The sequence below is a fragment of the Chenopodium album genome, chromosome 11 (genome assembly GCF_948465745.1).
Source record: "Chenopodium album chromosome 11, dcCheAlbu1.1, whole genome shotgun sequence".
NCBI classification, from domain to species: Eukaryota; Viridiplantae; Streptophyta; class Magnoliopsida; order Caryophyllales; family Amaranthaceae; genus Chenopodium; species Chenopodium album.
Genome location: NC_137844.1, coordinates 21,154,325 through 21,170,646, shown reverse-complemented (window position 1 = coordinate 21,170,646; position 16,322 = coordinate 21,154,325). Strand labels below are relative to the sequence as shown.

The 16,322-nt window shown below is 37.4% G+C and overlaps 1 protein-coding gene across 1 annotated transcript in view; it reads right to left on the bottom strand.

The window, feature by feature from the left end:
- Positions 1–9,648, bottom strand: part of LOC145568723 (Protein phosphatase 2C family protein) — a 28,135-nt gene extending 18,487 nt beyond the window's left edge. Inside the window, exons 1-2 of the mRNA XM_081628142.1 lie at positions 9,248–9,648; positions 5,632–5,740 (exon numbers count right to left, since the gene is read on the bottom strand). Coding sequence (XP_081484268.1) covers positions 5,632–5,740; positions 9,248–9,579 — 441 coding nt within the window. The 5' untranslated portion in view covers positions 9,580–9,648. The remainder of the gene's footprint in view (positions 1–5,631; positions 5,741–9,247) is intronic.
- Positions 9,649–16,322: the final 6,674 nt, after the last annotated feature.

The window sequence follows — 16,322 nt, the reverse complement described above, 5'->3', positions numbered from 1 at the left end:
ACCAGTAGGTAGATAACCCATCTCTAATCCCAAGAAATAACTCAGTTGACCAAGGTCTTTTATGCTGAAGCTGAGCAATACCAGTTGTATCATCTCCAGTTAGGATGGTATCATCCACATACACTGCTGCCACTGTCAACAAACCAGACTTCCATCTTAAAAACAAAGAATAGTCATTCTTTGATTGCTTGAACCCCAGAACAAGTAATTCACTTACAAGTTTGGCAAACCATTGCCTGGAAGCCTGGCCATAAAGGGACTTAACCAATCTGCAAACTTTCTTATCAGGATTAGGATAACCCTCAGGTACTTGCATATAAACTTCTTCATGTAACTCTCCATGCAAAAATGCATGGTTTACATCCAGTTGGTATAAAATCCAACCCTTGTTTGCAGCCAAAGCTATGATGCACCTCACTATAGTCATTGTAGTCATTTTAACCACAGGGCTAATGGTCTCAGTGAAGTCAAGTTTCTGAGTATAACCTTTAGCAACCAGCCTTACTTTAAACCTTTCAACTGTTCCATCAGCTTTTAATTTGATCTTGAACACCCACTTGCAGCCTATAGCCTTTTTCCCACTAGGGAGATCCACCAAAACCCAAATTCTATTCTGTTCCAAGGCCTTAATCTCTTTGTTCATGGCTTCAACCCACCTTGGATCTTAAGCTACTTCTTTGTAAGTGGCAGGTACCTGGCTATTGAAGCTTTGAAGCTTGATGTGAGGATGAGAAAGCACAAAACTGGATAAGATTACACCAGTGAGGTGTAGAAGTGGCATCAGAAATGTTACAGTAGTAACCTTCAAGATACTTGGAGGCTTTCTAGTCTGTCTGATCTTTGTAAGAAAATAGGTTCAGAAAGAGGAATTTGAGTGTTTGAATTGGAGGAAGAAGAAGAGTAGGAAGAATCAAGAGATGGAGTGGAAATAGAAGAGGTAAAAGGAGAATGAGATGAAGATGGGGAAGAAGAGGATGAGAATGGCGAGGAAGTAGAAGATATGGAACTGGTAGAAGGGATGGGAGTAGAGATAGGGTTGGGACTAGGAACAGGACTGTTGTGATCCTGTTGAAACAATTGAGGAGTGGTTGAAGGTGTATGAGATTGGGTAGTGAGATGAAAAGGATATGTTACTCCTTAAAAACATCTCTAGAAACATGCACTTTAAGGGTGTCCATATCCAACACTTTGTAACCCTTCTGCAGGGCTATACCCAATGAACACATGAATTGAGGCTTTAGGATCAAATTTAGTTCTGCCTTGTTTATTGGTTGAAACAAAACAAAGACGACCAAAAGCTCTCATATAGTCAAGGTTAGGAGGAACACCAAATAATTTCTCATATGGACTTTTATTCAACAAAACTTTCGAAGGCATCATGTTAACAATGTGAACAGCACACACAGTACACATTCATTCCAATAAGCTACAGGCAATTTACACGGGAAATATAGGGCTCTAGAAGTCTCCAAAAGATGTATGTGTTTTCTTTCAACTACTCCATTTTGCTGTGAGGACAACTTCTATGGTGTTCTATGCCTTTCTTCAAATAAAACAACTTCAAGTCACCTTCACACAATTCTTGAGCATTGTATGTTCTTACACATTTCACAGTTGCGCCAAATTGATTCTCAACAAATGACACAAAATTGGCAATAACAGTATACACATCAGACTTAAGTTTCATGAAAAACACCCAAGTCATTTTAATATAATCATCAATAATGGTTAAGAAGATTCTGCAACCGGTATGAGTGATCTCCTTATATGGACCCCAAATATCTAAATGCAACAATTGAAAAGGAGCTGAGGTCTTTATTGTACTACACTAGAAAGATCTCCTACTTTGCCTAGCATCAATTATCACCTAAGTATGGCTTATTATGAACAAAGGGAAAAGAAGAAACATACTCTATCTGCATAGAGTCTGGTGTTATTGATGTTCTACATAGAAGTAGAAGAAACTGCAGCAACCTTATTCTCAGCTTGAATCATAACAGACTCCTTTCTGACAACATCTTCCAGGTAGTATAACCCCTTCTTTAATTTACCAAGAACTTGTAGCTTCATTGAAGAACTCTAGCTTCATCGAAGAACTCTGAAGGATACAAGTATCATTAGTAAAAGTAGCTGCACTTCAGATCCATGCAAAGTTGTTTTGGAACAGATAAAAGATTGAACTTAAAATCTTCCACATAGAGCACATCTTTTAGAATGATGTTTTCATTTATCTGAACATCTCCCTTATGTGTAATATGAACTCTCCTTCCATCTGGAATAGTGATGAAATTTTCATCACCAACAAAAGAATTCCAGGATATGAAAAAGGTTCTTATCATGACTGACGTGGTCTGTAGCTCCACTGTCTATTATCCAACTGTCAAGTTTAGATGACAATAGACAAAATTTACCTGCAACATTTGCAGTCTTTTCCAGTAGCAGAAGAACCAGCTCCATCTGTGCTCTCTGAACCTTGTTTCTGCTTTATCATCATATTCATAAGCGGTTGAGCATGCCCTACTGCTATGATCATCCTTGATCATCAAAGGTGTATTCAGGCTCAAAAGCATATGTCTGTAAAGTTGCTGCTACCTTCTTGTTCTTATCATCATTCTTGAAGTGGCCAGGAGGATATCCATGAAGTTTATAGCACCTCTGCATACTATGGTCAGGCATCTTGCAATGGTCACAGTAATAATTGATACCTCTCTTGTCATTGTTGCCATTATATGATCACTAAGGAGCAGAAGAAAATTGAGGTCTGCTGTTATTGTTCCACCTATCATGAAATATGTTCTTGTTTATAGCAAAGGCCATAGCATCTCCAGAATCAGCTGCAATGTTAGGCTTGGTTTCCTTGTACAAGTGTCTATGTTTCTCCTCTTGCATTAAGAGTCTATAAGCATAGGACAACAAAGGAAGTGGCTGCATCAACAAAATGCTACCTTTGACAACCTCAAAGCCATCATTCAACTTCATCCTGCACCAAACGTTTGTCCTGCTGAGACTTCAACATTCTTTGTGCAATGAGACAGTGCAGTGACATAGTGGTAAAGGATCTACATCATCAAGTTGATCCCAAAGTCTCTTGATCTTAGAGTAGAAAGTGGACACATTATCTGATCCTTGATTGAGCTCATTTATGGCTTGCTCTAGTGCACATAGAACTGTGCCACAAGAAGCACCATAACGTTCCTCAAGATTCATCCAAATTTCCCTAGCTATGCTAAAATACAGCACGCTTCTAGCCAAATTATGATCCAACACTCCAAGAATCCATGAAATGATCCAACACTCCAACAATCGAACCTTGAAGATGAAGAACTAAAGAACCTCAAATTGAAGCACGCAATGAGCTATGAAAGCTCTAATACCATGTTAAGAGCTCAACTCCAAAGCAAAACTACTACAATGGCGGAATTAGTACAGGAAATCAAAACTCCATTGAAGAGCTAAGAGAGAGAAAATTGAGAGAAAAAAGAGATACAACTCGTGTTTTGTGTGAAATGAATAGATTAAGGAATAATAATGAGGGAGCAGAGTATTTATATTTATACTAGCTGACATATTACAACTAAATTGCAATAAACAAATATTGTAATATTGAGCTGGCAGCAGGTAGTTGTAACTAATTCCCTTAAATGGGGGAGTTAGTTACGTCTGACGTGGCAGCATCACTTCATGGGTTGTCTCAACATAAGCTAACAGGCAGTTGATTCCCTAATTGACCCTTAGAAAGCTAACTATAGTTGTATTATGGTTAGTTTTCTGTAACCCCATCCTATTCTCCTCCCTCTCTCTTCTTCAACTCAACCACAGTTCACCCACTCATAATCCTTGCCTATCAACCTCCTCCATGGCTTCATTATCTCTATCCTATGTAATATATCCTTTTCACTTTCCAATTTCAACCCAATTCCGTTTCTTAATGTTGTAATGTTGTTATAAGCAGCTTATGCTTGGCATATCCAACGCCTCCACAGTCTCATTTCAATGCAAATTCCGCAGATTAATTCTCCAGTTGCTTTGTTTGGATAGCAAAGTGGAAGGGAAAGGGAAGGGAGGGAATAAGAAGGGAGAGGAGGAAGAAGGTAATATTACATTTTCCCTCCAAATCTTTCCAACATTGGAAGGATTTGGTTTAGTAAAGAGAGGGGGAAAATGAATTCCACTTCCCTTCCCTTCCCTTCCTTCCTATCAAATGGCCAAAGAAGGAAGGATGAAGAGAAAAGAAGGGATTAATCCAAACAATGTGTTAGTCTACGTACATGGAGGAATAGACTTAAACATGGTGTGCAATTCAGCCAACTCCATGATTACAAGCTCAAGAGTTCCATAACCCATAACTGCAATCAACCATGAGCCATTGAGCCATAATCAAATTTCACAAGTCCACTAAGTTGATTCCCAAAATCCCAAAACAAAAATCAACCAATAAAAAACTCACAAGCTGAATAATAAGTTCTTAACTTAATCAAACAGTTATGTGAATATTCAAGAGAAAAATCTTGATTTGGGGAGACATAATAACAGATTAGGAGACAAACACAAATAAGAGTGGATAACTATTTTTTTAATCCATCATAATTACCGCTCCAATCAAATCCCAATCCCTAAATTTCTTTCAAATGCCATTCAGTGATTTGGCATGTCACTTAAACACGTAGTTAATAACATTTCACTCTCCTTCAAAAAAAAGGGAGGAAACTTCATGCTTTTCTAATTATGGATGAAAGATATGAGATAGACAAAGGAGGAGTAAAGTCAACCACGAGTACACTTATGAGGGGAAAAAATCCTAAACCGTGGCTGGATAAATAAAGGGTAGCATGGTCAATTTGCTACTTGTTAGATAGCTAAATAATAGATATTTAGCCAAAATATTCAAAAAGATATAAAACATGGAACATGAAGCTCTACCCAGCAGAGCAAACAAAATCAGAATGAAAGAATTAAGGAAAACAAAATCGATGCTTTGTGAATGTATGGTGACCATAGAATTAAAACAAGCCCATTTCGTAACAGAATTTCTATTTGATATCTTGAGAATAGCTCACTCCATGACTTTTGTCATAGGTCACTGTTTGTTTATTATATTATTATCCCTAATAATGCGTTTATATTACCATTTATCATATTGACACAAATTGATTTCACATGTATGATAGAACTATACATAGTCCCTATAAATGTTTAGAACCTCCCTATTCTATGGTCTACAATGTGTTTATTTAAGCCTTAATTAAAAATAATTACTTCAATAATCTTCAATAACAACAAACATATTTTCATTCCCTCAAACCTCAATTACATGGCAATGATTGCGAGGCACATCTTAAGCCCCACGAGATGCCACTTCATAAATATCAAAACTTTTACAGCAATACAATTGTTAATTTTTATCCCCTAAAATTGTAACAGCACAACAAAGAATATTAAGGGCAGCATTTGAGTATCAGCAAAATAATATATACTGTATATTTTTAGTACAAAGTAACAACCTTTGACACATATCAAACGTAAAATGTAACAAATTAGTTTTAAAGGCACAAAAAAAAAAAAAAAAAAAAAAAAAAAAAAAAAAAAAAAAATATAAAGAATCACAAGGAATGGAAGACCACATAAACACACCAACTCACGTGGTAATCCTGCTGAGAGAACATTAGAATGTAAATGTTTCTGCGCATATTCAGCTGCTAGCCGACCACCATGTCCATCATATATTGAAAAGTGTGCACATCTGCCAAGACCATACAAAAGAAATGATAATTAGCTTTATTGGGATTGACATCTTCCTTCTTTTTGTTAGATTGGGAAGAAATTAAGCCAGCTAACAATCAGTTCCCATCTGTTACACTTCAAACAAATAAAGAAAAATGAAGTCCATAAATATTTTGGGAAAGAAAGGACATGATATTAATATAGTACTTCCTCCGTTTCTAATTAGTTGACACATACCAAAATACCCTCTCTTTCACTCCCTCACGTTACCCTACCTAAGTATTCAACCTTCATCCCACCTTCTGAGTGGCTGAGTTTTTCATCTAATTATTATTCCTTACTCTCTCTCCTCTTAAATTTAAGAACATCCATTAAACTAAGCAAATTGAATAGACAAAAAAAATTGGAAAAACATAAGAACAACTTCTATGATAAATCAATAGATTTTACCAATAAACTTCTATAAACATCAACAAATTAATAATTCAATTGTTAATGTGAAGATCCAATTACTGAAAAAAGTGAAAAGGAGATTATAGAGAAAGCTCAAAGCTTAACAATGGTGGCATGGCCACCATCATTATTCAAGAAAATCTGATTTTTCTCTCAAGATTTTCCATATTTCAATTGTTAATTTGAAATTGTAACTTTTTTCTCACTGATTTTTGGCTCCATTAATCTTATGACGAGCGCCTTCAATAATAATGGTGAAGCTGGAGATCGAAAATTCAAAATGAATTTGTATAAGTGAGAAATTGTATTTGACTAGACCTTTTCATCCACTGGAGATGTTTGAAGATTTTGGAAAAGAAAAAAAAAAAAGGAGCTAGTGATAGAATACAGAAGACAGAGAGTGAGTATAGAAGAGCTAGAGAATGAGGGTCTGCTCATTCAAGAGGAGAGAGAGGAAAGAGAGTGGGTCTTTTTTTTGGGAGGAGAGAGTGGGTAAAATTGTCATTTTCTAATACAAAACTTACCCAAAATAGAAACGTGTCAACTTAAATGAAATTTCCCAAAAAGGAATACGTGTCAACTAAAAAAAACGGAGGTAGCAATAGATAAATATATGGTAATACAATCTTTTGTAGATAAACCTTGCACAAACAATTGGAACTGAAATAAATACAAAGGGGACTAGCTTAATCTATACTTAATAATTCCATTACAAACCTGTTCTATAACCACCATTGAAAGCATAGAAAAGCTAGCAGAAAAATATGCAAGGAGCAAGAGCTGACATACTCCAAAGCTTTTATACAAAACCATTGAAAGAACGGAAAAAATGGCCGAAAATGACTCCACGTTATCAAGTTTTCCACTGTCGTCCTTCGACAATTTTATTAAAGAATTTCCTCAATCTTTCCTTTGATTGATAAGTTGAAACAAACTTTATTCAGGTGATAACAATTTATTTTAAAAAGCAGCTCGGTTTGTGAAGCAACCTCTCTATTTCTCTCCCTCACCTCAGCCAAATTTTCACTCATTAAAATGTCTGAATGAGTAGGTCTTACTACGTATTACAAATAATTCTGTGCCACTTCACAGAAACCCTATAAATTAAAATTTAGATTTACAACTTTGATTAATTTGCTAGAATTGCTCTCTTTGGCTATCTGGACTAATAATTTATTAATTTGTTCTCTTGTGACACATTCTATAAAAAAAATTCAACACATGCATTTGCTTTTCTTAATTTTTGCAACACTTTAAAATGTTGGTTCTGGTTGGTTAAAACATAGATGTAAAAAAAACTTTCTCCAAGTGCATGCCTTTGATTCCCTGTACTTGAAGATGTGCACTTGTCTTTACACAATATGAAGAGTAGGGACTTTTTGCAACAATAAATTTTGCCTTAATTATAAATCCATTGCTTTTTTTGTCCATGTAATTATCATACCTACAGGTAAGGTACTCCCTCTGTTCTTTTTTGTATCTTCCCATTTGCATTTTGCGCAATCTCCCATTTGCATTTTGCGCTGTCTCCCATTTACAACTTTAAATGTTAATATTTTAAATACTCCCTCGATTTCTATTTGTTAGTCCCATATCCTATTTTTGGCGTTTCAAAAAGATCTACCCATATTGAATATATTCTATTCTTAACTTTTTTTTTCCCTATTTTACCCATATTGAATATATTCAAAGCTTGTAAATTGAAGGCACATTGGTTAATAATACGTCAAAAGAATTCTGATTGGTTAAACTAATTGATTGTGGATTGATGACTTAGCTCTAAGTAAGGAAATCCCTCGCGTAAATTATGCAATTATGGCTAATGCTTTCCCAAAAAAAAATCAAAAAATTTAAATAAGACAAACTAATTATGAGTTGTTTTTGTACTTTAAAGTTAGATTCGAAATATTCTTCTTTTCTTAATTTACGTGATTGATTTTATATGGGACTATCATATGGAAATGGACGGAGTATCATATTTGTAAAAATCTTTAAAAGCTAATGAAACTATAAATATAAATAAATCTAACTATATTTCATACGAAAATTTTTTTTTCTAATACATTAAGTACAAAATGAGATAAAAGTTTTTTAAAATTTAACCAATTAAACAGTAAATTGAATAAAATAAAAAGAACGGAGGGAGTATGTACAATGTGATGGAGTGAAGGGAGGTGGTCGCTTAGGCGGTAGGCATAGGCTATCCTTTACAGCTTTACTTACCATGGTTGGAAACGATAGCCAAAAATTTCTACAAGCTAAAAGCCTCCAACTAACAAGAACTCTAATTGCATTTATGCGAAGTGATCAAAACCTCAATTTCTTTGCACATTGAAAAACAATGACATTATGCGCAACCAACACCTCCATATTCCCCAATACCCCACACAAAAAGAAGCAAATGGAGACGACAAGAATTGAGAATGGAAAAAGCATCATAAGATCAAACACAAATTCTAATTCAATAAGTCTTCAAATGCTAGTAGAGAATCGAGAATTCACCAAGATGTTCCAATTTAATATCTAATGGTGCAATGAATAGCAATTTTTTACAAAAAAAAAACCTATAATGCACGTTATAGTTCTAAGCATACTGCATAACTCTACTCTTAACTTCATAACCAAATTACAGCTCTAACCACAGCTCCACTTTTGCTTAAAACCACATATCAACAGCTCAATAAGTTTCAGATTTTACCAATATATCTTTATAATGAAATTGAACCTATAATAGAGCCTTAAATCAATATTTTATAGTGTTCTTGAATTAACAGTGACGAGAAATGTATAAAATTTAAACATCTAAAAAGCCTAATAATATGAATAGCAATTCAATACTTCAATACTTTAATACTAAAACTGAAGTTAATTAATACAGTAACAAAAACCCTTAATAAAATTGAACCTATAATAGAGCTTTAAAACAAAATTTTATAATGTTCCAGAAATGTGACAATCATAATAATGTCAAGAACAGTACAAAATATAAACACTTAAGAAAGCCTAATCATATAAATTGCAATTCAATACTAAAATTGATGTTAATTAATACAGCGACAAAAACAAAAAAAACCTTAATTTGGCAGAGTCGTCGAAATTAGCGTCAGGAAGTACAACCCAGGCGTCTTCCATAGAGTGCCTGGATCCCTTATCCTCGGCAGCAGCAGCTTCGATGGTAACAAAGGTGCTCGCAGAGTTGTCATCCTTTGCAGAATTTGAATTTGAATTTGAATTTGGTCGGTGTTCCTCAAGATTTTGTGTGGCATCTAGTTTGGGTTTCTTTATTATAGTAGAAGAATCGGAAGATTCTGCAACAGGTTTGCGCTTGATGTTTGAATCATCGATTTCGAGGGAATCGTGGGGTGTTGCGCCGAGGGTAGAAGAAGAAGCAGGTGTTGCGGCCATATTGCTGGAGTCGGAGAAAGGAATTAGAGGGGGCTTCACTGCTTCAGGTGAGGGTGCCTAACTTTTTATTGTGGAACAATAACGAAAGTTTAGGGATTCTTTCGCATCGCTATTAGTTTTCTGTTTTCTTGGAAAATAAAAAATCAAAAACAAGAAAAATGTTTTTCCTCTTTTCAGTAAGCACAATAATGTCAAACGAGCCCTTACCTCTTTGAGTATTGAAAATAGGAATTTTGTACGCCCCAGATGTACAGTAATTATTGTACATCCAGGTGTTCTGCATGTGTGAACTTTATTTTTTTTTTTTTCCAAAATAACGATCTTTGGTTTATTAAAAGCGCGAGCTATCGAACAACAATGGAGGAGAGAGAAAACATGAATGAAGAGAGAGAAAATGCAAGAGCGAATGAGGAGAGAGAAATAGGGAAACCTCTTACCTCCAATTTTCAATCATCAATGGAGAAATCACTCAATTTCGAAAATTGTGAAAACTTAAGTCAAGTTTTTATGCAATTACAAAGGCAAATTCAAGCACCATTAATGGAAAAATCAGAAAATCTCGAAAAATCCTACAGATTTTGACCTAAATCACACAATCATAGAAGATGAAATAGAGATTTTGTAGATGAAATTGCTCGAATTGATGATGATGATAACAGCTAGAGGTGGGCAACATGTTGTGCCGGACCGCCACGAGCCATGCCTCGCCGTGGCTGGTGGTGGCTCGTGTCGTGCCGCATCTTGGCGTGGCATGATGTGCCGGTCCACCATTTAGCACACCCCAGCCCACGGCACGGCCCACGTACCTGGCGTGCCGTGCTGTGCCGGGCACCAAGCCGCCCATAATATTTTTTATTTTTTTTAATTTTTTTGAACAACTTTTAAAATGGATATACTATTTAAATAATTTTGTTAATTTATGTTTATGTTTTATTATTATATTATTATTGTTCTTTTTATTATTATAGTTCTTTATTATTATTTATGTTATTTTATGACTACGTCGGGCCGTGCCTGGCGGGGCAAACTACCGTGTCGCCCGCGGGTTTGTGTTGTGCTCGTGCCGGATTCTTAAAATCGTGTTCATGGCACGGCCCACTCCCCGATCACCGTGTCGTGCCATGCCGCTGGTGGGCTCGTGCCGTGCCGCCCGCGAGCCGGCACGACCCATGCCCACCTCTAATAGCAACATGTTTGGGGAAAAACATATGTTACATATAAGAGCAAAAATACCCTTATAAACGAATAAGTTACCCTTATAAGCGCATAAGTTATCCTTAATAAGGCATAAGATACTTTCTTATAAACAAAAGTTACCTTTATAAGCATATAAGTTACTATGTTAAGAACAAAAGTTACCCTTATAAGCGCATAAGATACTCTTTTAAGAACAAAAATTGACCTTATATGCGCATAAATTTTAAGTTACTCTTTACATGCATAAGTTACCCTCAGAAGTGCTTAAGTTATCCTCAGAAGCGAATAAGTTAGCCTCAAAAGCGCATAAGTTACCCCTAGAAATAAGAAATCGAACATGCACTGAGATGAACATCATCTAACTCTAAATTTTTACTCTTATTCTTCACCATTGCAGAATTTACTAGCTAGTAAATAAGCACTACAAAAGAGCGCAATAACAAAATCAAATTAAAAAAAAAAACAAAAAAAGTAACGAACCTGAAATTAGCGAGAAACAAGCTCGCAAGTGAAAGATGTTTAAGGTAAAAATACCCTAGACACGTGGCCCAATTGGAGAGGGACATGTGTCAAACCTTGGCAGGTCCAACATGGGCTACTTACCAGCTAACACGTGTCAGCCTCATATATCAACTAGAATTGCGGCCTTCAAGGCCCAATTCCTGAGAAAGCCGCAAAACAACGCAACGTATCCACATGACCCTATAAATAGGGAGATTTCCCCCATTTTGGGAGCACATTCATTTATTACATTACCCTACATTCTCTCTCATCAGAGAAAACACCTGATCTCGGAATCCGAGAAGATCTTACTTTTCCACACTCTTTACATTCTCCTACACGTTCTAACTTGATTGTCGGAGGCAGAGCTCCTACCAACCGGAGTCTCCGTGTTTTGTAGGTACGGACCGCGCCAGACCAGTCTTGGTGACATAACTTTCCTGAGGGACAAAAACACCCAAAACATTTGGCGCCGTCTGTGGAGAGAATACCTCTAAGATGGTTCAAGAGTGTGTACCGCCACCTGAACCCAACCGGCCTAGAGCCGATGGTGAGGTCTATTCAGACCATGATACAGACAACGACTGTGAAGTCGAAACCCGAGTGGGCCTTGATGGGTCACTCTTCTCTAAACACATCTGTCCTAGAGACAAGCTGGAACGAGTCAATAATGAAGCTGGTACCAGCAAGACTGCTAGACCACCGCCTGGTAACACCCAGGCTGCAAGAGGTCAGGCTCCAGTAACCCGAGATGAACTCATGAAATTCATGACAAGTTTCAAGGGTGAAATCAAGGACCTGATCAACAAGCGGACGACTGGCTCTAACAAGGGTCAGTCGGCCAAGAAGACTCCTCAAGTTGAGAGGAGAAAGTCAGTCAGAGACAGGCAGCCTACTCCACATCCAAAGGAGAAGACTATGCTTGCCATTGACTGGACAAAGATCCTTCTGCCCTAGACGGGCAAAAGGAAGGTCATCCAAGCTGTTCAGCCGGATGGCAGCAAGAAAACCTTCTCTGATGCTCGTCACATCATCGAGCACAACTGGAGCCAGCAGCTATTTGAGTCAGCCTCTACATCGAGCTTTCCAGACAGCTTCAAAATACATCTGCAAGGAATTCTCAGTCCCTGGATAAGAGTCATACAGGCGGCAAGTCCGTCCATACTGGCCCTCAGATGATTGGGTCAACCCCGTATGTGCCTCAGATGCCATACGGGCAGTACACCCTTCCTTTCATGCAGCCGGCCCTCTTTGAGGGACAGGAGGCATATAATGTCCAACCCTTGGACTGGTAGCTCCGTCTGCTTAAACTTGGTGAACAAACTTCTGCGTTCACCAAGGATATAACCGAGGCGGCACAGCCGGCCAAGGTTAAGAATGTGTTGGTTGGTGCCTATGATGGTACCACCAACCCTGAGGACCACCTCATGGCCTACACCAACCTCATGCACATGTAGGGGTTGGAGGATGCTATGTGGTGCCAATGCTTCCCGGCTACCTTGAAGGGCATAGCCCAATAATGGTTTGGCAACCTACTAGCCGTATGCATTGATAGCTTCAGGAGGCTTGCCTTCCTGTTTGCCTCCAACTTCTCGATGAACATCCCTGCCAAGAAAACAAGTCTCGACTTGAGCACCATATGGCAGGGAGAGAGAGAAGGACTCCGCTCCTACGTCAGGCGGTTCAATCTGGTGAGAATCCAAATACAAGGGCTATTTAACGAAGTAGCTTATACAGACTTCTTCAAGGGTCTGAAGGATGGGTCAACCTTTAAGTTTGACCTCGTCCGAAAGAGGGTCTTCACCCTCCAAGAGGCGTTGATAGAGGCGGAGAGCTTTATTCAAGCCACCGACCTCTGCTCGTCCAGCCATCAGTCAGACTCCAAGAAGTCTGACAAACAAAAAGAGAGTCAGTCTGCTCAGCCGGCTCAGAAAGATGAAGAGAGCAAAAAGAGAAAAGAAGTTTGGGCGGTTGATGAGCCTGATCAGCCGTCCAAAAAGAAAAAGAAAGAAAAAGAATTCAAATTGTACGTTTCGAGGTATGAGTTTAATAAAGACTACTACTCCATCCTCATGGAGATAAAGGACTGGCTGACCATTAAGAAGCCGAATCCGATGAAGAGTTCTGTCCAGTCACGGAACAAAAATAAATATTGTCACTTCCATGAGGAAGTCGGCCATTACACCGATGACTTCTATAGTCTCAAGCAGACGTTGGACTGTCTGGCTGACAAGGGGGTGCTGAAATCCTATGTCTTGAAGTCCAAAGTGACTGTCAAGACGAATTCGGGACAGTCGTCTAACAGGCTAAAGTCGTATCACCTAATCAAAAGTAATTCTTAAGTCCTCTAAGTAAGTAGATGGGGAAGTAGGGTCGAACCACAGGGAAACAAGTCAATTTATTCCTAATTAATTAAAATAATCTAAACTGTTATGTAACCAAAATTGTTATTATAAAAGGGGAATTAAACTATGGAGATTAAGAATAGGGGAAATTCAATAATAAAGAAGTCTAGGGTCACATGTTCACTAATAATTAATATTCCGGGATAAAACATAACAATCAATAATCAACATTGCACATATAACATGATTAACAGGCTATCGCAATTTATTAATCAACATAGATCTAAAAGGCTTTAGCAATTTACTAAATCTAAGTTCCTATTGAAAATAGCCTTTAATATCAAATTAACATGTGCTCGATTCATCAATTCAATATTGCTATACTTTTACAATCAAATCACATCTGCTCGATTCATAATCTAATTGTAAAGAATTAAAACAATTCAATAAGAAATTATCATGCAATATCAATAATAACAAATTATCCCTTCATATTAATTATGGATCCCCCAAGAACCCTAGAATTAAACTATTCACACATAATTAATTCTAAAAAAATCAAAGCATATGAAAAAGACATGATTAAGATTAAAATAAGAAAATAAACAATGAAGGAGAGAAGAAGGAGTACCAAAAGAAAGAAAATATGGAATTGCACTAAAAAGGGAAGAACTCGAGTTTAATAATAATCACCAACTAAAAAGCTCTCTAAAGTTTGAGTATGAGATAGGAGAATAATGAAAGTGTAACTGTAGACATCTACTTTTGGCCTCCTGTCCCGACAGGAAGTGCAATGACGATAAAAAAAATCATCTTCGTGTTGGATTAACGTGAAAAATACTTATGGATAACTGATTGAATTGCAAGAACATAAAAATAAGCTAGCCTAACCCAAAAACCAAAGCATTAAGGTCCAATCAACTAAGCCCGATCATAATTAGGCTTAAGCCCGAGCTTAAACCCTAAAAATGACGGATTTAGAGGCTCCTAGGTTAAAATTAATGCTGCCGTAGATAAATCAGCGCGCATCTCAATGAGTCGCGCTGGTCTAGCGCGTGCAACTCACAAGGTTGCGTGCAACACCCAGCGCAATTGCTAGTGATGCGCTTGCAAAAGATTCAGAATTTCATAAAATATATGAAATCGAATCTTACCGTAATACCGCGCGCAAGACAATTAGTTGCGCTGCCTATAGCAGCGCAACCAATCCACTTGCACTAGTCTGTCGCGCGTAATCCATTCAGATGCGCGTGACACTTGCTGCAGCAGAATGTTCAAAACTCTAATATTACCCATTCTTTATAAATAGGGGCTTAGTACGAGGCTCAAACAGACAGAAAATAACCAAAAAACGCTGGCAGAAACTTTGTGAACTTGTGTGCTACCAAACCCTCTTGTCCTAAACACTCACCCCCTTTAATACTTGTTACTATAGTGGAGGTTCCCGAACAAGAAGAAGTCCATAAGTGTTCTAAACGAAGATCTAGCAAAGAGAAGTGGTAAATTCCCGAGCACTTAGATCAATCACCTTTATTCTATTGTTTAAAACAACTTTAATTAATTAATTAGTGTTGTTTGATCACTTTAAACGGATTTCTAGTTAATCAATTCCACATACTATCTTGCGTTAAATAAGAATAGAATTGAATAATTAATTGTTGATTGACCACTTAAGCCAAGGCGAATCTTGTTTATTTTGTTCTTCTCACGAATTTGAATTAAATAAAGAATAACGACTTTGCAATGTAACTCCTACGTGATCAATGCGTGTAAATAAAATCAACTAACTCAGTTTTAGGTATCGCGTTGCATATATTGTTTGGTGATGAAATTGTGAAAAAGGAAGAGCTAGTAGAGGCCGTAATTAGGGTTAAAATAGCGATTCCTCCCTAAAAGGAACGTTATTTTAGTACCCTCGCTCCCGAACTCATTTCTGGTACATGCAGACCGATTTGGGCATGGGTAAACTTACGATTCGTGCTAATTATACCTTAAACTCTACTTGGGAGAAAGGCATGAACGAGGTTTATGAGTTTTCCTAAAACTCATTGGCGACTCCTACTTGTTTCTTACAAAAAAGCGTGATGAGAGTATCATTTCTAATTCAAGGTCCCCCAAACAGTCAGGAATTCAAATCCTAATACACCCTAACAAGTGTAAAGTCCTAGGCTTTTACAGGGCCATGGGCATTTAAGGAGAAAGATCCCCTACGATGGGAACACCCTCCTTACAGTGGCGATTCCACTGGGGACTTAAAGGTTACAAGATTAGTTCTTAGTTATGGTTCAAGGTTTCCAACGCTAGGTTGCCTATGGATTGTAACGAGAATTAACTTGGACAATCTCTATTTAGAGAGCGAGACTCGAATGCATAATATCTTCCTTTTTCACAAAAGTAAAAACCAAACAAGCAACATTGCATCATGCATAATCGTAGCACACTTTAACCTTTGGGGATTGGCTCATTGACTAGGGGTTGCCAACACTAGACTTCTATCCCGAAATCAATAACAATCATCCCACCCATATCACCAACAAAATGTTGGGAGGGCTATGTCATGAGTCAACACATTGAGTGATTGATTTGTGCATTGTTCCTTAAGATATGGTACCTTTGGACACCCAAGCTTATGACCTTAGAATGGCATTGTATGAACTTTGGCTTATTGTATGCTTATATGATTACATGAATATGTGCGAC